This window comes from Halichoerus grypus, chromosome 14, assembly GCF_964656455.1.
Source record: "Halichoerus grypus chromosome 14, mHalGry1.hap1.1, whole genome shotgun sequence".
In the NCBI taxonomy this organism is placed as follows: Eukaryota; Metazoa; Chordata; class Mammalia; order Carnivora; family Phocidae; genus Halichoerus; species Halichoerus grypus.
This window is the reverse complement of record NC_135725.1, coordinates 61,411,817-61,433,336: the sequence shown is the minus strand read 5'-3', so window position 1 is coordinate 61,433,336 and position 21,520 is coordinate 61,411,817. Positions and strand designations below refer to the sequence as shown.

Genomic DNA, 21,520 nt, shown 5'->3' with positions numbered 1-21,520 from the left:
ACTGCACCCCTTTTACAGATAGGGAAACTGAGCTCCAAATAGGGAAGACACATGCCTGAGTTGGGAGCAGAGCCAGGACCGAACACAGACTTCTGCATTTCAGGTTGCTTCCAGGAAGAAAGGAGGATGATTTTCATCCAGCACTTACCCCAGTTACAAAACCAGAGCACAGCTGTGGCTCAAACTATCTTTCTGAGACCCCCATGAAGCTTCAGAGTGGCTCTCAGAACCGTGTCATGGCTCATCCACTGCCTAGGGGTGGGATGTTGGACAATTTGCTTCACCTCTCAGTTTTCTTGTCTGCAAAATGGGGCTGATAACAGTGCCTGCATCACAGGATTATGATGATGGTTGAATGAATGAAGATTTTCCAAGTGCTTAGAACAGTGCCTGGGCATAGGAAGTGCCATATAAGCACCTGTTAAACAGAAATGAAAGCAGAAGCCATATAGAGTGTCCCAGACAGGGCAGTGGACCTGGGGCCTGGTCTGGTTCTGTTTGGACGTGTGACCTAGAGCAACCTCCTTCCCCTCTCTTGGTCAGCTCCTGCTCTCAAAGTTGGGGGCATGGACTCTTCTGGTCCCTGTGCTCCTCCCAGATGGCTGGCACCGAGACCTCTTCTGGTCTGCATACCTTTGGCTTCTCCCTGTGCTGACCTCAGAACACGGGCCAAGGGCAGGTGAAACTGAGCTGGAATGTTTGTGCTCTCAGAAAGTAGGGAGGCCCCCTAGATCTTTTCAAAACTCACATACTGACTTGCAAATCAGGTAACAGAGACATCTCCGTGAAGGGGCCAATTGTGCGGCTGGGACAAAAACAAAAAAACCCCACTGGTCTCTGTTATCTCTTATCCTCTCTCTGACTTCTCTTTCCTTGTTCTTGAACTTAGAGAGAAAGGGGTCTTTGAAAATGTCCATTTTGAAATCACAATGGTATGAGAATCACGGGTCTCTTGATTGCTCAACCCTCCTCCAAATCCAAAAGCACATTTATTTTCTTCTTGCCGGAGTGGAAGCTGAGAGAGCACTCGGAGCCTGTCTGGAATCTGAGTCTCCACACCCTGGTCCTGTGACCGGGGCAAGTTAGTTTCTGGGCCCCAGGTTCTCTGTCCCTCCCGTGGGCACCCGCCTTCCTGTAGATCTTCTGGGAGGAGGACTAGGGGCGCTGGCTGTGTGAGAGGGAATTTGCTACTGAGGCCAGAGACCTTGATATTTGGGGTGGGGGCACTGGGGGAGCCCTTTGCCAGGTTAGAGCTGAAACAGAGCTCCCAGCTGGGGCTCCAAGAGGCCTTAGGTAGGGGCTATACTCCAGTCCTGAGAGGCCTTTTCTACCTGCCCCCTGCCCCCTTCAGGTCTGAGGCTTGGCTGGGACCTTTGGCACCATCTGCCTGACTTGCAGACACAGCTTCATTTAACCCCATCCCCCCCCCCCTCCCCGGCAGGGGAACAACTCCAACAGCCAGATGGCCAGAGGCACAGGCCTTCACTTCATTGCCCTGGGGACAGAAAGAGTCTGCAATATGGTAGAAAGTCTGTGGAGAGGGGCAGGGCCCTTCCTTAGCTTCAGAAAGGAACTGTCCCACCACCAGCCGGGCCTTTTGCCTCCCACCCATGTCGCTGGCACCTCCTCTGGTCCATCTTTCCTCAGAGTTCCTGAAACCAGCAAGCCCACCGAGTCACTGCCCCTCAAAGATTCCTCGGGCCTACAGAGAAAAGTCTAAACTCTCCGGGTGGCCGTGCATCCCATGCCTCCCCGCTCCACCATTATCCAGCCGAAACCTCCTTCCAAGGTCAGCTAATGCCCCGCAGAAACTGCACTGAGATTCTAATTACCGCTGTCCCCAGTTACCTTCCGTACGAGAGCCTTTGCTCATGGCCTCCATTTGGCCTAGAATTCTTTGTTTTTATTCTTGACTCAGAAAAATCCCAGGGCCCAGTTCCCAGATCACCTGGCCTGTGAAGCCTCTACCGGTAAGAATCAGTCGTCTCCCTGAGCTCCCTGTCTGTGCCCGTCCAGGACGCTGTTCATCAGGCCTGCACGCCCCGGCCTGAGCCGACTGACAGGAGGGCAGGGTCCCTGCCAGGGTCCCCTGGGGTGGCCCGCACAGGGCCTGGCACCCGCAGGCAACTACACCATATTTACTGAGCTGACAAAAGTAGCTAATCCCCCTTTGGTTCTCACTTTTTAAAGCTGCTTGTTCGTGTAATTCTATGTGACAGTGGTCTAGGATCGAATTAGAACAGAATCACCTCATAGCAATAAAGCTGGGAGCTTGGTTATTCCTTGCCTATAGCGCTTGTTTTTCCTGAAGCCCAGGCTTCCGGGCAGCAGGGGTGCAGGGGAGGGAGGAGGAGACCCAAGGCTCTCGCACCAGCACTGCCTTCCAAAGCCCTGGAGTAGCCCCATCAGAGGATCCATCTCCTCTGGCTGGGCAGGGGGAAGTCATGAAGAGCAAGAGGGATTTGTCATTCTATGGGTCCTAAGATCCAGGACCCCTAGCCTAGGAATCTGGGTTTTCTAGAAAGAAGACATTTATTTGAATCTGGAGATAAGGCCAGGTTATAAGCTCATGGCAGCTGAGCCCTGAAGGGACCAACCAACTCCATCATTTCATGGATGGGGACACTGAGGCCTAGGGAAGGACAGGGACTGGCCCAAGGTCACATGGAGAGTAAGAGACAGGGCCGGGGTTGGTGCTGGGACATCTTACCTCTAGTCCTGCATTTCTCCCTCTACACTAACTGTGATTACTTGAGGGTTAGTGCAATGGTATAGTGGTGTTCTTTTCTTTATGGATCACTGTTAAACCACAGTTGAGCAATGACAAGTTTTCAAAGAAAGGTGTGAAATGTTCCATTTTTAACTAAAAATATATATAAAATGGAAAATTCACCTCATTCAGTAATATTCATTATGTACTTTCTCTGGACTGAGCATTGACCTGGGGATCTGGGTATAGATAGAAGATGCAGGCCCCTGTCTAGCAGGCCACCTGGGAATCCCTTTCTCGGCCCTGCGCACGGCTCCATGGTGGCTGGCCGAACCACAGGCTTGACCAGGGAGCCTCCTGCCGCTTGATCCTGTCATCCGGACTGCAGAGGCCAATTCTGAGCATTAAACACACTTCTTACATGTGCCAACTATTAAATGCAATGATAAAAACACATGCCCCCAACCAGTGAAAGGGACTCTTGCTGTCCTTTATTCCTCAGTTAATTCCTTCCATGACACAGGGTCCCCCACGGCCTGCAGCAGCTAGCTGGAGAGAACGGGGGAGCTCGCTTTTGCAGAGAGTTGCAGTGCTTGCTAGGGAGCGATACCTCGTGGGGCTGGGACAAGATTCTCCAGAAGGCTGTATTTACTCTGAATCCATGCCCGATATCTGGTGCTGTTTCTCCCCCAGTCAGGATTCATGGAGGGGAGAGGGGCCCTCCTCACTGCTACCCCTAGTGACCCACTGGTAGCATTTTTGCTTCCTGTCCTTGTGACCTTATGCTCTTCTGGTCTAGAGGTCTTAGTCCCAAAGGGAGGAATGTTTCCGCCAGAAGACACAACACTGACTCCACTGGACTGGACACTGAGACTCCCGCCTGGCCACTTGGGGCTCCTTATGGCACTGAATCAATGGGCAGAGAAGGAGTTTCTGTACTGGCCGGGGTGACGGATGTGGAATTGGACTACTGCCCCACATCGGAGGTATGGAAGCATCTGCCTGCAATCCAGAGACTGCCCAGGGGCTTCTTACCAGCACCATGTCCTGTGATTGGAGTCAATGGAAAATGACAACAACCCAATCCACGCAGGGCTACTACGGGCCCAGACCCTTCAGGAATGAAGGTTTGAGTCATCCAACCAGGAAAGAATCGTGACCAACAAGGTGCTTGCTAAAGGCAAAGGGAATACAGAACGGGAGTGGAAGAAGGTAGTTATAAATACCAGCTGCAAGCATGTGACCGGTTAGAGAAACAAAGACTATAATTGTCATGAGTGTTTCCTCCTTATTTTGTTTTGAACGTGTGTGTGTGTGTGAAGCAAGTATCTTTGTTTTTTTCCCCCCTCTCTTACTCTCTTATCATGTAACATAAGAGGTATTGATTTTATATCATAGTATTTAGGTATTATTAATTTTATACCATAGTACTTAAGTTATGGGATATCAAGGACAGGATTACTCAAGGATTTCACCTCCTCTTCTGGACTCTACCTTCCTCTTATGACCTCGTTACTGTCTTTATAATGAGAGAAGTAAGATTTCAGATGTGTATGGGTGCGAAGTGGACAAGGAGTAGACTTGTGATGGTTAATTTTATGTGTCAACTTGACAGGGCAACGGGGTACCCAGACATTTGGTTAAACATTTTTCTGAGCGTGCTTGTAAGGATGTTCCTAGATGAGATTAACATTTGAAACTGAAAAAAAAAAAAGATTGCCTTCCCTAATGTGGGTGGGCCCCATCCAGTCAGTTGAAGTTCTGAATAGAACAAAAATCTTGACCTTCCTGACCCTCAGAACTGCCTTGAGCTGGGTAATTGGTTTTCCTCCTGCCTGTAGACTCAAACTCAAACATCGGCTCTTCCCGGGTCTTGCGCCTACCGGCCTTCAGACTGAAAGGACGCCATCAACTCCACTGGTTCTCCAGGCCTTTGGACCTAAGCTGGAACCACACTGCCCACCCTCGTGGTTTCCAGCTTGCTGACTGCAGATCTTGGGACTTGTCAGCCTCCATAATCGTGTCCAGTTCCTTACAATAAATCTCTTCCCTATATACACATCCTGTTGATTCTGTTCTAGAAAACCCTGACAAACACAACACACAAACACACGCAGGCACGCGCATGTGCGCACACGCACACACACACACACCTGCAAGGGTAGTGTTATTCCAGTGTCATTGCCATAGAGGGAAACGGGAAGTGGTGGCTACGGGAAGTCTGCCCCTGTCCCTCCCCTACGTGGTAATAGTTGCTGTCCCTGCACCTGTGATGACATGGTCCCCTTTAGTGCCTACTCACGTCAGGGTCCAGCTCATCCAGCTCATTTTCCAGGGTCCTGAGCTCTTCCTCCGTGAGGGCTCCGAGGATTTCATCTTCATCCAGGTCACGGTATTTCTCTAGTTCTCGTCTGTACGACATGGTAAGGGAATTGGTGCTTGTCTTCTGAGTTTCTGTGATCTATGACCTACCAGAAAGAGAAAAATCTTAGAAAGACCCTTCCTGGATTTTCTCTCTCAGAGCAAATCAATGTTTGGCATTCATATGGTGGCCGGGCATGTTCTATGAATCGTCGGGATAATAACTACTATAGCGGATACTCTACTAAGCTGGATTAATTTTCCAATAAAACTGTGCAAAGTGAAAGTCCTGATGGCATGTGACTGAATAAATTGTCATTGATTATATTGGCATGGCCACTAATTCCAAGTAAACAGGGGACTCTAAACGCTTATGAATCCTCGAAGACTATTTTATTCTTCAAGTCGTTCAAATGCTTCTCTGTACAGCCCTCCACCCTTCACTCCATGCCCTGATGGAAAACATGAATGCCGGAAGTTCTGCCAAAGCGGATTTTATAAGAGGAGGAGCATCAGTTGAACACATGCTGCGTGCAGGTCCTTTGCCTACAGCATCCCGGTCAAGCCTCACAGAAAGCAGCTCATGTTAACCACCACATCCAAGCCCTGTGTTAAGCACATCGCAAGGATTTTCTAATTTAACCTCTGAGTAGATACTTGTTGTTACCCCCATTGTATGGAGGAGGACATGGAGCTTAGATAGGTGAGTGACTCATGCAAATCACGCTACTAGGAAGTTCTAGAACCACCATATGTACCCTGATCTGCCTTAAGCCCTCTGTCCTCCCTCTTGACTAAAACTGTTGATAATATGACAAGCCCAGCTCACACATCACCTCCGCTGTGAAGCCTCCATGTCCCCTCACTAAGCAAAACTCATCATGGCCCTCACGCTGGGCCCACACCCCTCCACTCAGCTCACATCCGTCTCCTGTGGCGATCCCCCCAACCCCGGGCAGGGTGTCAGTTTGCTGCATCCCCCTCCCCCCAGGGCCCAACCCGGGGCCACACATGCAACAGGATGCGTTTTACTGAAATGAACCTAATGGCAGTTCCACCTGTCTTTGTTTATCCCATCAGACAACCTTGAGGAGACCGTGGGCTCTTCTCCTCTTGGAAGATGTCAGCTTGCTGCAAGAAGCTGCCAGCATCTCTGTGTCTGAGCCTATTCTCACCCTCGCCCTCCTTTCTGAGGCTGACAGGCTAAATAGTGAGGCAACAGCTCAGGACTTCCTTCGATGCTGCGGAATGGAATACACTATTGTGTGCAGCATTGGTGTCATGGGTTGAATTGTGCCCTTCAAATTCATCTGTTGAAGTTCTAGCGCCCAGGATTTCCGTGAGCCAGCACCGCTCTGCAAGTAAGATGTGCTGTTACCTGGTAGAAGAGTCATCGCAGAAATAACTCGTTCAGTTTACATGAGGTCCTACTAGAGCAGGGTGAGCTCCCAATCCAACATGACTGGTGTCCTTATAAAAAGTGGAAATTTGGACAGACACACACAGGAACACATGTGGGGATGAAGACAGAGATCAGGGTGATGCTTCCAACAGACCAAGGAACGCCAAAGACTGCCAGCAAACCACCAAACGCTGAGACAGAAGGCTGCAACAGCCCTCCATGGCCCTTGGAAGGAACCAACCCTGCTGGCACCTTGATCTTGGACTTTGAGCCTCCAGAACTTTGAGACAATACATTTCTGTTGTTTAGGCCACACAGTTTGTGGTATTTTGTTATGGTAGCCCCAGCAAAAGGATATAATCAGTATCTCCTTCATCAGCAGTTTGTGTTTTTAGACCCCTACACACACACACACACACACACACACACACACACACACACACCATGGCTCCTCTGTGACAGGACTGATGGGATCGTCCAGCATAGAGAGAAAGGAAAGTTAGGAAAAGACAACCAGCTAATCAATCAACCAGCTGGAATAGTTATTAACTAAAAACAATTAGTGCACTTAAACAAAAAACAGAGTTCACTCAGCTAACAGGAAAAGCCTCCATTTCAGAAAGCAGAGGTACGTATTATTAATGTACGTTTGTGCACGTCCTGGCATGTGTGTAGGAGAAATATGGCAGCTTCTCAAACACAGAAAACCCCAGTGCCATCCCTTTGTATAAGAATGGCTTGGCTTGGCCTGACATCTTCCTTTGCCCGGACCCCAAGAATGCAATGTTCAGACCATAAATGGGTCCCCCTTGATTCATTTCTATTTACTTCCAAAGAAAGCACAAGCCGCTGATAATGCTCTGGTATAGATGAAAAAAACAAAACAAAACAAAAACCCCTCTGTGATGCTCTCAGAGAATAACCTAATTTGGCTTTTCTTGAGTGGAACCAGGAGAGCATCTATAGCCAAGAGGGACCCTAGTGAAAGGTTCACAGGTTTACCAGAACTAACTCACAGAGACACCTCTGAACGAGCTGCAAAACATATTTTGAGCACTCAAACAGGTTTTGGGTTATCCAAAGTTCCACAGGACCTGAGACCGCAGGACTTCTCAAAACTTTCGGTATGCTTCCACACATTGGGTGCCCCCAGGAGAAATAGGTTACATGCAAAATTTTCCTGGTCTTTAACCATGAAACCATGCCTCTGAGAAAGTATTCCTGGAATTGGAATCCCATGAAGCAAAGTTTGGGTAACACCCTTAGCCTCACCTCTGGGTCACATGAGGGAGCCACTCAGACTCACCCCAGAAGGGACTTGGGGACAGAACCAGCTGGGACCGGTCTGGGATGCTGGGAGCTTCCCGTGCTTGCTGTCTTTGCCAGCAGACTCATTTCCTAGATGATTTGCACTAAAATCCTTCGAAAAAAGTGACAGGCAGAGCCTGCAGAGGGGATGAGCCAGGACAAGGGAAGAGAGGAGAGTAGGAAAAGCAGCTGCAAAGGCACAAGTAGAGAGAAGTAGGTGGCAACTTTGGGGCCCGTTGAAGGAGGGAGGGCTGGGCGGCAGGCCACCTCCAGAGACGCCGCCCTGAGGGGTACAATCATTAACTTTCCTGAAAGAGTCTCCCTCTTAGTACACACAGGGAAGGGAAGTTAATGTTCCTCTTATACACTCCAAGGTGCTGTTGAATTCAAAAATCCTATTTCAGAGGATTTAAAGGCGCTTTCTAATGTCAAATGTTCCGTGAATGTTACGGAGCGATGAGACCTTCCATTCAATGCGCCGAGAGGAGCGGAGGGCTCCTAAGGCCAACTAGGAAGCTGTCAGCTTCAAGCCACACTCACCTACTTGGCTCCCAGAACTGGCTTCTCTAAAGCAAGATTCTCCCCCGGGGTCAGTGACGTGGAGAGCTGGAGGTGGGGAGGGGGAGGGTGGGAGGGAGGTGAAATCCATGTGCACCGAGCCCACGGCAAGCTCGACCTTAAAATGTGGCTCGGAACAGATGGTGTTTTATAGCTGTTAATAAAAGGCTTCCATTTCCTAATAAAAGAGCTGCCACGGGCGGACACAGGGCTGCGATTCAGAGACTCTGGTTGGAGCGCCAGCTGCGGTGGTGGCTCCCCGGGCGGCCCTCGCTAAATCCCTCCCTTCCTCTGGGCTTCCGTCTGCTCATCTGTACAACGAGTGTAAGTGGACTGGGAAATTCCACTTGTAACCTGTGCCTCTTGGAGCCATCCAAAAATTGGATCAGATGGGGGTCTTTAAACCGTGTGCAGGGAGACCTCAGGCTCCTCCAGGGTCCCTGCCGGGGGTTACACAGGGAAGGCTGAGTGAGGGGGCTCACCTTGGTTTTGCCTGATGTGTTTATTTGGGGCTCCGTGCCAGATTTCCCTTGAAGAAAGGGGGATTCAGCTGTGGAAATAAAAAGTTGCCAATCACTCTGAACAGTGAGAGGGTAATAGTACTGTTCCCCCCATAGGGTGTTGTAAAGGTTAAGTGGCCATGAGCAGATCAGGGGCAAAGCCGGGGGCTGGTGTGCGGTCAACAAAGGCTCAGCAAACACTAGCCATGACTCTGAGGGTGCCCCCTGCTGCTGCTATTGGGGTCACCTTCCCATCCCCCTCCCGCTCCCCCAGGTCCTCTCGGCAGACTGTAACTCCCCTCAGAGAAGGACCCAGGTCTTATTGGTCTTCACGTCCCCAGTGCCTAGTCCTGTGCCTGGTAAGTGTGTTAGTAGAGAATGAGCACATTTGGGTTTCGGTCTAGTGTCCTTGGGCCTTTGGGCAAGTCCCTTCTCTTCTTGGATCTTTTGTTTTCCCATCTTTCAAAAGGAAAGAGGGGGACCAGGTCTGGGAGGGCTGGGAACCCAAACGGGGAGGGAGCGGCAGGAAGGGGGTGATGATGAGGCTCCCAGCATGGCCAGCCTGAAGTGCCTCTCTTACCTGCTTTATAGAGTCCTGAGTAAGAGCTGGTAAGAAAAACAAAAGGGCGGCTCAAGAAATGTAAGACACATTGAAAAACTTGAGTCTTCCACATCTCGTGTCTGTGGTACCCCAGCAGGCTCATCTGGCCACCCTGCTTCTCAACAGCAGAAGCCTTAGACCACGGCTCAACATGAAAAAACAGAATTTACAAGCTGTGCCAGGAAATAAACTAGGCAGGTTGGAGAGTAAAAATTAGTGGGTCAAGGGCTGAGGCCATCCATCAGGAAGCTTCAGAAATGAAAGCTCTGAGACGGGGAAGTTCTCGGAGTACCAAGGGCACTTTTAAATCTTTCATGGGGAATGGGTCCAGTCACTTCTGCTAATGGCTTTTCCGGCATCCGCCCCCACGGGAACGCTCCGGAAGGAGGCGCTGCGGCAGCGTCTGGATTTATGGGCTGCATTTCCCTGAGGTCAGGAGGGGCTGAGTCACAAATTCAAATGAATATTTTTCCAGTTATACCATCTTCTTATTTCAGCCACAGTGAACAGCTTGATGATGGCCGAAGAAAGGCTGATTTACAAAGTTGACTCTTCATACCCAATCTTCTCATGTCTTTGTCCTTCTCTTTTGGAAGACACTTTGGTCAAAGAGATTTCAGGCCATGATCCCTCATCACCGAAGCCTGCACCTCTCTCTTCCCTTGGCTTCAGGGACACAAGAGTGCCTGGGATGCCCCCTGGTCCTCTTGAGAGAGCTGTCTCCCCACTGCCCTCCTTCATTAGGCACCCCTGGGGGCTGCCATGCTTTATATCATGTGACACCTCCTCTCAGCTGATTGGACAAAGCGGGTGCCTGGCTCAAGGGCAACTGATTGATCGGCTAGTCAACGAGCCATGAGGTCGCTTGGAATTGGGTGAATGAGCTTTTATTTCTTGGCATTTGTATTAATTCCTGGGATTGTCTTAACCAAGCACCACAAACTGACTGGCTTAAACAACAGAAATTGTTGTCTCTCAGTCCTGAAGGCTAGACATTCAAAATCTAGGTGTTGGCAGGTTGGCTCCTTCTGAAGGCTCTGTGTGAGAATGGGGTCCACGTCTCTCCCGGAGCTCCGGGAGCCTCAGGCATTCTTAGCCTTGAGCTGGTGGTCTCCCTGTTCTGTACCTGTCTGTGTCTGCATGTCCCCTTAATATAAGGACACCAGTCATACTGGACTAGGGCCTGCCCTTAGGACCTTATCTTAACTTGATCATCTGCAAAGACCCTATTTCCAAATAAGGTCACATTCACAGGTACAAATTTTGGGGGGATAAAATTCAACCCACAACAGCACTGAACAGGGACACAAGGAGAAAGTGATGCAGGTGGCAGGGGAAGCTGGGGATGAGGAGACCATCATGAACACATGGAAGCTGAGGCCATGAGGGAAGAGACTTTTAGGGGAGTAAGAGTCCTCAGAGGAGGGTGAATTCACGGGACTGAGAGAGACAGACAGAGAACACCGTGTCCCCAGAAGTGCCCTGCTCCCTCAGGCCTGGATTGCTGTGGCTCATGCTGGACTCCCATGAGAACCCCATCCTCTCTCCCACACACAACCCTCATTGCACTCAGGCACCCTGAATGAGCCCTGCTCCTTGCAGCCCGTGAGAGCTCAGACTCTCTGGGTTTCCCTCCTTCCTTTCTGTCCCTCCTCCTCAGTCCCCCCGATGATGCATTCATTCTCCTTGGCCCACCCGTCCCCTTGGTTCTGCCCTCTCCTCACATCTCACGCTTCCCCTGGGCCTTCTCATCTTCTCCTGTGTGGGGTCAGTTACCAGTGATAAGCTGATGACTCTCAGCCAGTCTCTCCAGCCCCGGCTCCTGCCAGGCACTCCTAGAGTCCCACAGGCCCCACACGCCCAGCGCTGAGCGTGGGCCCCGGCCTCCACCCCCACCGTCTCCTCACCTGGGCGACCGCATCTGCGCAGCCTCAGTCACACCTGGGGCCGCCTGCACTCTCCCTTCCCGCTCCCCTCGCTCTGGTCAGTCCTCACACCTGCCAGTCCTCTCTCGCTTTCTCTCTTATCTTTTAAACATTATACTGTTTTTGAAATTGTGATAAATACACATAACATCAAATTTACCACTTTAACCTTTTTAAGGAAAACAGTTCGGTGGCATGAAGCACAGTCACCCTGTTGCGAAGCCTTCACCACCGCCCGACTCCTGAACTTGTTCATCTTCCCAGACTGAGGCTCTCCCCGTTAAGCACCAACTCCCCGTCCTGCCCGCCCTGCCTCCCCAGCCCCCGGTAGCTGCCACTCTATTTCTGTCCCTGTGAATGTGACTACCCTAGGCACTTCATCTAAGTGGAATCCTACCGTATTTGTCCTTTTGGGACCAGAAGCTTACCTCTCTCCCATCCTTTCTATGTGTCCCTTCTCTCCCTTTCCATGAGGCTTGCCTTTTTAAAATCTATGTTATCACAACAGCCCCCCAACCTCTCCCTGCCTCAGTTTCCCTACCTTCCCATCCACACCCAACTCAACCTCTAAACGATCTTCATGAACATCAGTTCTGATGCTGCTCCTGAGCTGAAAGCCACCTTCGAAGGCCCCATTATGACAGTCAGAGAGCAAACTCCTCAGCCTGGGGTTTGAGGCCATTGGAGAGCTGGTGGCCTCTGGGCCTCCCCAGCTTCTGATCCAGCCCAGGCCTTCCCTTCCCAGCTGTGCCAGACCACTCGCCCCGACCACCCCTGACATTTCAGTCCTCCCGGCTGTCCTCTCAGCCTGCAGTGCCCTCTGCCCGCCTCCGTGCGCTCGGCAATCCTGCTAAGAGCTGGAGGCACAGCCCCTCCAGAGAGCGAAGCGTCCCGACCTCATTGGAGTGGCTGGCCTCCCCCTGCACAGCCTCCTAGGGAGCGAGGAAGGCCGTGAGCCCAGGCCCCTCAGCACCCCGCCCCGCCCTCACCGGCTGGGCCCGCTGGGCAACACCCCCTGACCAGCTCCGCATCTCAGGGCGCAGCCGGGCCTGGCGCAGAGTGAGGGCCCGTCACCGCAGCTCGGTCAGGGACACAGGCCCAGGGAGCAGGGCGGACGACAAAATTCCATCCCGGGCCAGTGACCCACAGGGGAGAAAGTCAACCTGCCCTCCGTTGGTGGGGGGTGGGGGCTGCCAGGTAGGGTACGGAAGGGGCAGACAGCAGGTAATGGAAGTTCTGGGGGGCTTAACTTCCTCGAGGTTCGGGTTTTAGAACAGGGTCATAGAATGTGATGCAAGAATCGTACCAGTTGCCACGCAATGTGCAGAGACCTTTGCAGCGGCTAAGCCTCAGCCACCTCCAGGCCTGAGGTTGGTTCCACGCCCCCTGCGCTGCGAGGGGTGAGTGTGCCTCAGGGCGCCGCGTACCTGTCACCGAGCTTCCCAGCCACTTGGGCCCCCGTCCCCTGCCATCTTGCTTCCCCAGGGAGCCCTTGCTTGCCGCTGAACCCCCACCCGGCCCTGGGAAACATCCTCCCCGGTGGGACTGGCTGCCGAATTGGCCGGGTCTGGGTCCAGTGTAAAGTAATACCGTAGGTCCTCTGTTCAAAATCAGGGAAAAAGTGCCCCTAAAGATACCAAGATATAAAGTTTTACCTTTCTCGCACTGTCTCGCTCTTGATGTGTCATAGTGTTTTCTTACTTATTGTTTAATTTCTGGATCACACAGGTGCCCGTGGGCTGTGACACAAAGCGTGCACGCCAAATCCACTAGCTGCCACTTTCCTTCCCCTGCCCGAAGTGGGATACACACACCCTGATCCGATGAGGGGCCAGACGGTGGAGCCCGGCAGCTCCCCGTCCCACAGGGGGCCACCACCCCAATACACAGAAATGAGCCATCCAAGGACATCGCGACCTCTGTGCTGGGGCGCTAGGTGCCCGGACCGGGGTGGACGAGAGGCCTGTCCTTCAGCGTTGCCAGTGCAAGCACCAGAGATCCCCAGGGAGGCTGGCGGGAGCTGGGGGCCCCAGGAGAGGAGGCAGCTGGGGTCTAAGAACCTGTCCCCAGGGAGAGGAGAGGCAACAGGAGGTGGGGCCTCGAGGGGGCCAAAGCTCTAAGCCCTGGTGCGTGCTCTATTGGCCATGGGACTTCACTTAAAAATACAAATCCAAAGGTAAAATTAAGAATTTCAAGAGAGTATCTGCAGAGCATTCACCCAAGCCCAGCGTCCTTCTGAGAGTGCGGTCTGTGCAACTGTGTTGCCTATAACCCGTCCCCAGCCTCTCCCTGGGACACACATCCTGAAGGCCCCAGGGCCAGCCTCAGCCTTGTCTCACCTCAGATGGTCCTTTTCCTTCCTCCTTAAGTATCTTTCAACCCATTAGCATCTCCGATCCCTGCGGTCTACGGGAAGCTGGCCGCACTGGGCAATGGCAGATGGAGCACTGGGATGGAAGTCAGGGGATGTGGTTACAAGTCCTGTTGGTTGAGGGCTTGCTGTGTGATCTTGGGCAAGTTGCTATACCTCTCTGAATCTCAGTTTCTACAACCCAATTCATTGGGTACTTACTGAGAACCTACTATGTGCAGGGCTTGGGGGCCTTGGTGGCACAGACAGAAGTTAAGGTATTTCCTGGCCCTCAGGATGCTTATAATGAAGTTGGGAGGTAACACTCACACAGAGATCCCTGGGGCCATGTCACACACATGGTGTCTCCATCTACCAGCAGGGGGTACAGCTAGGCCACAAGCCCCATGTTACAGATGTGGCCTCATCTCTGGTCAGCCTGATGAAAGGCAAAGCTTGGACGAGGGGTCACACAGACCTGGGCTCAAGCCCCTGACCAGCTCTATCTGGCTGGGCAGCCTTGGTCATGTCACACAGTGCCTCCGAGATTCATGGGGCTGTTTTTAAAGTGAGGGCCCAACATTCACCTCTCAAGGGGTGCCGTACAGAGGGAATGAGATAAAGGATGACACAGTTCAGATTGCTGGTTTCCTTCCCCTTGTCTCTGTCCCACAATGCTTGAGACCTGACAAGCCAACCCCATAAGCACGAAATGGGTGGACATAGCTGAGCAGCCATGAGAAAGATTTAGGGATTCTCAAGTGACTGTCGACCCAATGTAAGTCGAAGGTGTGAGGTGTTGGCCCCAAAGGTCATGGTGGGATCTCAGCTGCATTAATCAAAGTACAGTGGCTGAAGCAAGGCAATGGTGGTCTTGCTCAACTTCATGCTGGAGCTCAGCTCTGGGCCCCCACTCTTTCATTTGTGGGGGTGACTTTTTTCTTTTTTAATAAGGCATTGGTTTTATATATAGTCAAGTGTGCAAGTCTTGAGAGTACAGCTCCCTGAATTTTCCATGTCTGTCTCTATGTAAAAACGCCTCCGAGGAAGACACGGGCCATTTCCAGCCCACCAGAGTGCTCGTATACCTCCTCCCGGTCCATCTCCCTCAAAGGGACTTTGAAAACCACAGATGAGCTTTAACTGTTTTTGAACATCTCATAAATGAAAACACACAGTGGGTATGTTCTCATGTCCGGCTTCTTTCACGCACATCACATCTGGGAGATTCATCCGTGTTGTGTGTTAGCAACAGTTCATTCTTTTTCACTGATGTGTAGTATTCCATTAAACGAATTATACCATAATTTAGTTACTCTACTGGTAATGACCATTTACGTTATTTCTAGTATTTGGTAATTATAAATGGGGCAACGATTGTCTTTTGGTAGAAATAATCACTTATTTCTCTTGGGTACATACCTGGAGTTGAACTGCTGGCTCGGAGTAAGCATACATTTAGTTTCAGGAGATACTGTCAAACGGTTTCCCAAAGTAATTGCACAATTTTACATTTCCACCAGTGATGTACGAGAGTTCCAGTTGCTCTGCATCCTCGTCAACTCTTGGTATGGTCAGTACTTTTCATTTTAGCCTCAGCCATGATGGCGGGTGGGTGGTGGTATCTCGTTGTGCATTTCCCTGCTCATTAATGATGCTGAGTACATTTCATATACCTACTGGCCATGTGGGTGACCTCTTCTCTGCATTGGACATTTGCTCATGAGTGGTGCTGAGTCCAGAGAAGGGGAGCCAGGTGTCACATGAAGAACAGTTGAAGGACCAGGGGAGACATGGTCACACTCTTCACACCTGTAATGTGCTGACCCTGGGAAGGAGGGACAGACATGCTCTGTGGTTCCCCGGTGGGCAGACGACATAGATTCCCAGGACATGGACTTATGATCTGTGCCAGGAACTTTCTAACAGTAAAAAATGCCCAGAGATGCACTGGGCTGATTCAGGAGCTAGTGGGGAGGGGTTACAAAAGGCATGTGAGCAGGGATGACAGAGTCCCAGATGAGGCCTTCCAGAGACAGTTGAGGTCTCCACTAATGGTGGTTGTTTGGGAGGTGAAAGATGAGATTTAAGGCCTGATTCAATTAGGAAAGATGTTTGGGGCCACTGAGTGGGGAGGATGGGGACTCAGAGACCAGCTATCTTTATGAGACTTGTTTTTTGGCCTGTTTGCTTTTATTTTCCCCCAGCTGATCTCATTCTCTTAGTCATACGGGAAAACACCTGCTGAAAAAGCAGGGAAACTAAGCACAGCGTTTGACCCTGTCTCTCTCTGCAGTTGCTACGAGCCCTGTCCCAGGACACACGGAGTCTCAAAGGTCTACACATCAGTCAAAACTGTCCAGTGGTTTAAATTAGAAAGGCCACGTGCTCGTGTGTGCACGCACCACTGTGTATTTTCATTTTGCATCTCTTGAGGTCATCACAGTGTCTGAGTCACTGCACGAATCACTGTAAGCAACAGGGTTCCAGGAAAGGGCTCTGAAACCATCTCCTGACCCTAGCCCACACCAGGCCAGTCTGCTCTGCGGCTCCTTCTCCCCACCTATCTCAGCAACTTCCCCATCGCAAGCCACCATGAGTTCTCACCAGGCCCAGCCTCTTCCATGTCATCTTTCTCCCAGTTGCTAAGGGTTCTAGCAGGCCAGACATCTTAGTACAAATGGGAGAGGCCGTCAGAAACATCGTCTTACTGTACTCCTCTGTCTGCAAGACTGAAAGCTACTTGGGAGCAAGCATCTCTCTCTCCTGTGGTCCGACACAAAGCTTGTGCCTCTCAGGAGCTGAGGGCAGGTTTGCTAAGTAAATGAATGAATGCCCAGCATTATTCCTGGCTTTGCCAGCCATAAATCAAAAGCATTGGTAGAGGGCGCCTGGGTGGCTCAGTTGGTTAAGCGACTGCCTTCGGCTCAGGTCATGATCCTGGAGTCCCGGGATCGAGTCCCGCATCAGGCTCCCTGCTCAGCAGGGAGTCTGCTTCTCCCTCTGATCCTCCCCCATCTCATGCTCTCTCTCTCTGTCTCATTCTCTCTCTCAAATAAATAAATAAAATCTTTTAAAAAAAAAAAAAAAGCATTGGTAGACCTGCCTGCCCCCCGACCCTGCTCATGCCCCCCTCTCTTTCTTTCTCCCTTTCTCTTAAATAAATAAATAAAATCTTTTTTTAAAAAGTTAATAAAAGGGCGCCTGGGTGGCTCAGTTGGTTAAGCGACTGCCTTCGGCTCAGGTCATGATCCTGGAGTCCCGGGATCGAGTCCCGCATCGGGCTCCCTGCTCAGCAGGGAGTCTGCTTCTCCCTCTGACCCTCCCCCCTCTCATGTGCTCTCTCTCTCTCTTTCAAATAAATAAATAAAATCTTAAAAAAAAAAAAAAAGTTAATAAAAGTGGCTTGTAGAAAAGCCTGTGGCCAGTCCTTTTCTCACTTTCCATTTTACAAACTAACTCGTCACCTTGCCTCACAGCAGGTGTTAACACAAGGGTCAGCTTATGAAAGTCGTTTTTGTATTTTCTGAAAAACCAATATGAAAATGAGCATGAACAATGCCATAGGCAAATGGCAAATGGGGGGGAAACATTTGCTGCTCACTGAACACAGGGCTAATTTATTTAATAGACAGAGTCCTACCAAAAAACCTAAGCAAACCAAACCAACAACAAAACCAGCCCAGTGAAAATGTAAAAAGAGGAAAGGAATGGGCAATTCACCTAAAAATACAAATGGCTAAGAAACCTATGAGCAGATAATGACGCTCACTCATAACTATGGAAAGGTAAATTAAGAAATGAGCCACTGGTTCTCATCCATCACATTGACGAAGATGCAAAAGCCTGAGAATTCCCAGCGTTCACAAGATGTGGGGGACACCAGCGCTGTCACACAGAAGAGGGGCTCACATTGGTTTACCTTCTTTCAAGGCAAGTTAAGCCATATCTACCCAATTGCACACGCCCTTTGACTCAGCAATTCTACTTCTAGAAATTTATTCTACTCATTTATTCAGTGAATCGTACAAAGATATATGTACAAATCATCTGATTATTATCTATATTAGCAAAAAACTGGGAACCACATAACAGTTCACCCATAAGGCATTGGTTATATAAATTCTAATGCAGACATGCAGTAGAACGCTACTGACCCACCCTCGGGGCTATTGTACCGTATGTCACCGTACCTTACGATAGCAAGCACTATTCTGTACGTACTGCATAATGGGCACAGTGATAAGCTCTTTATTTTTTTAAGCAAGTTTTTTTTATTTTTTTATTTTTATTTATTTATTTATTTAAATTTATTTATTTGACAGAGAGATAGCACAAGTAGGCAGAGTGGCAGGCAGAGGGAAAGGGAGAAGCAGGCTCTCTGCTGAGCAGGGAGCCCGATGCGGGGCTCGATCCCAGGAGCCTGGGATCATGACCTGAGCCGAAGGCAGCCGCGTAACCGACTGAGCCACCCAGGCGCCCCTAAGCAAGTTTTTTTTTAAAGATTTTATCCATTTATTTGACAGAGGGAGAGAGAGCGCACAAGAGAGCACGAGCAGGGGGAGTGGCAGAGGGAGAGGGAGAAGCAGGCTCCCCACTGAGAAAGGAGCCTGATGTGGGGCTCGATCCCAGGACCCTGGGATCATGACCTGAGTCAAAGGCAGATGCTTAACTGACTGAGCCACATAGGCATCCCTAATAAGCTCTTTATACAGATTATTTCATGCAATCTTGAAACTGAACTGCAGTAATCTGACGGCATTAGCTCCCTAGGGCTGCCATACCCAATTACCACAAACTGGAGGCTTAAATTTGCTCTGTTGCAACTCAGAATGTCAAAATATGGGAACCAAACTGTCAGCAGCATGGGCTCCTTTTGGAGGCTCGGAGGGAGAACCTGTCGTCCCACACCTCTCTCCTAGCTCCTGGTGATGTCAGTGCTCTTTGGCATTTCTCGGCTTGTCCCTTCATCGCCGACTCTGTCATCTCGGGCCCTTCTTCCCTGCGTTGTGTCCACTACTCTTCTTATAAAGACACCAGTCGTTGGATTTAGGGCCCACCCCAATCCAGTAAGACCTCATCTTAACTAATGACATCTGCAAGGACCCTATTTCCAAATAAGGTCACATTCCGAGGCTCCAGGTGGACATGACTTTGGGGGGATGCGACGTAACTTAATACAGTGACCAAGGTCACAGATCTAGTAAGTACTAGAGCTGAAATTTGAATCCAGACAAGATTCCATCTGACTGTGCGCATCATCACTGCTCCATGCTGCCTTCCCATCATAGCTCATGCTGTGTGATGCTAACCATATCCCAGGCGTGGTCTTAAACATTCACATATAACAGCTCATTTAGTCTCCACAGCACCCCCGCTTTATAGATGGGGAAACAGATCCCCACAACAACCCCATTTTATAGAAGGAGAAACTGAGGCATGTAGAGTTTAAAATTACCTGAATTTACATAGCTAGTAATAGGCAGACCTTGGATTTGAACCCAGGGAGGTGGCCTCAAAGTCCATATTCTTTTTTTTTTTTTTGAAGATTTTATTTATTTATTTGGCAGAGACACAGTGAGAGACACAGCGAGAGAGGTAACACAAGCACGGGGAGTGGGAGAGGGAGAAGCAGGCTTCCCACGGAACAGGGAGCCCGATGCGGGGCTCAATCCCAGGAACCTGAGATCATGACCTGAGCCGAAGGCAGACGCTTAACAACTGAGCCACCCAGGCGCCCTCAAAGTCCATATTCTTAAGCCCAATGCTGAACTGCCTCCCAGGGGCGCCTGGGTGGCTCATTTGGTTAAGCATCTGCCTTTGGCTCAGGTCATGATCTCGGGGCCCTGGGATCAGGCCCTGCATCGAGCTCCCTGCTCAGCGGGGAGTCTGCCTCTCCCTCTGCTCCGCCCCCTGCTCATGCTTGCTCTGTCTCTGTCTCTCTCTCAAATAAATAAATAAAATCTTAAAAAAAACAACAACTGCCTTCTACCTAGTGTTCCATTGTGATGTATGCTCTGAGAAGGAGGGCTCAGAAAACACCTCTCTCTCCTTAAAGACTGGGGTTCTTTTCATCAGACACCAACCGCCCCCCAATTCATCTCGTGTCCCTTTCCCCTTGGCTGTCATGATTCATCCCAGAGATGTCTTGGGTGTCCAAAAGCAGTTGCCATCTCAGCCAAGACACTGGCCTAATTTCCTCCCCTTATTCTGCGATGGGCATTCTTAACTTGGGCTTTTGAGTGACCTTCAGGGGGACCCACCCGCCCGCTGAGGTGACATGTGATGATGAACTGTCATGCACAGGTATATTCATTTTTCAGAAAAAAAAGCTAAGAGCAAGGCCCTGAGCTCCCATCAGGTTCTCAGGGTTTCATAATCCTGATTTTCAAGCTTGCTGCCCTGTCTTTTTAAAACTTCTGTTCTTCCCAGCTATGTTGCTTGTGCAGGTTTATTTTAAGCGATCTCAAAACCCTTTTAATGGTGTAAATGGAATGCAGTATAAAACCATAAACAAATGCATACAATGTTGTCCTCCAATCTGACTTTTTAAATCTTCCTGGGTTTGCCAGGAGGAAGTCCCTCTTTAGGGCTCCCCCCACCCTTGTCTTCTGAGTGGTTCTGAGGGAGGCATCCGGGTCCCCACCGCAGCACCGGGAGCCCTCATCCTGGGCTCACAGATGCCTCGCTTGTAAGCAGCGTGCCCAGAAAAGGTGATGAGACACGGGAGTCTGCGGAGAGGTTCTAGGCTGACCAGGAACTGGGCAGTTGGGCTTGAAAGCCCCTGTCTGGGCCTAAATGTCTCCAGAATGCAAAGGAGGAGGGAAGGCAGCAGAAGATGGAAATTACCCACTGCTGCTCAGCCCGACCCTTCCGGCAACAGGCCGTTTCTGGGGTCTTGCCCTCACCAGCATGCTGCGGCCACATATGTGCCTGCCACAGGCCCTCCCCACAATCACGCGCCCCGTCCCTAGGGTCCCTGCCTCCTGCCCTTCTGTCCCCTCTACCCCCACCTCCCTCTCATGCCCCCCCACCTGCCCCATCAGGCATCTGTGTGTCCTGCACGTGCTCCATCAACAACAAACAAAAACAAAAAACAAAAACAAAAACAAAAAACCCCAGAAAGAGCCCTGGATTTTGAGTAAGGGCTTAAATGAATTCATTTGTAGATTTTTAATAAAAATGATGTCTTGGGGCGCCTGGGTGGCTCAGTTGGTCAAGCGACTGCCTTCGGCTCAGGTCATGATCCCGGAGTCCTGGGATCGAGTGCCGCATCGGGCTCCAGTCCTGCATCGGGCTCCCTGCTCAGCGGGGAGTCTGTTTTTCCCTCTGACCCTACCCCCCTCTTGTGTTCTCTCTCTCTCTGGAATAAATAAAATCTTAAAAAAAAAATAAAAATAAAAATGATGTCTTAATGCAATGGCCAAGGGGAAACTTGGAGATAACTAGCCCTCCCCTTGGTGCTCAAAGCGTGGGAGTCTGTGCCTGCCAGATGCAGGACGAGCATCACATTATGAGGTATTTATTAGATTTTATCAGGAATTAAGCCTTTTGCTTAATAAAATAATTAGAGCTTATTAGACACAAGGAGCTTATTAGAATTCAGAATCTCAGAACCCCTCCCAGGGCTACTGAGCCAGAGTCTGCATTTTAGTAAGATCCCAAATGATTCAAATGCTAGAGAAGCCCTAGGATAGAACGCAAGGGCTCTCCCTTCTCAAGCTTCCCAAATCCTGGAGAGCACTTTGGTTTTTCTGGAGTATGCACCCTAATTAGATGACTTGGAACAATTCCTATTTGGGTTC

At 50.3% G+C, this 21,520-nt stretch overlaps 1 protein-coding gene across 4 annotated transcripts in view; it reads right to left on the bottom strand.

The window, feature by feature from the left end:
- The window catches only part of TMOD1 (tropomodulin 1), an 84,392-nt gene that overhangs the window by 57,691 nt on the left and 5,181 nt on the right, over nt 1–21,520 (bottom strand). For 2 of the 4 annotated variants that reach the window (XM_036100535.2, XM_078061499.1), the window contains exon 2: nt 5,013–5,178. In XM_036100535.2, coding sequence (XP_035956428.1) covers nt 5,013–5,132 — 120 coding nt within the window. In that variant the 5' untranslated portion in view covers nt 5,133–5,178. Of the gene's footprint in view, nt 1–5,012; nt 5,179–8,821; nt 8,840–15,137; nt 15,533–21,520 lie in introns of those variants that run through there. The other 2 variants (XM_036100536.2, XM_078061498.1) reach the window with 2 other exon arrangements.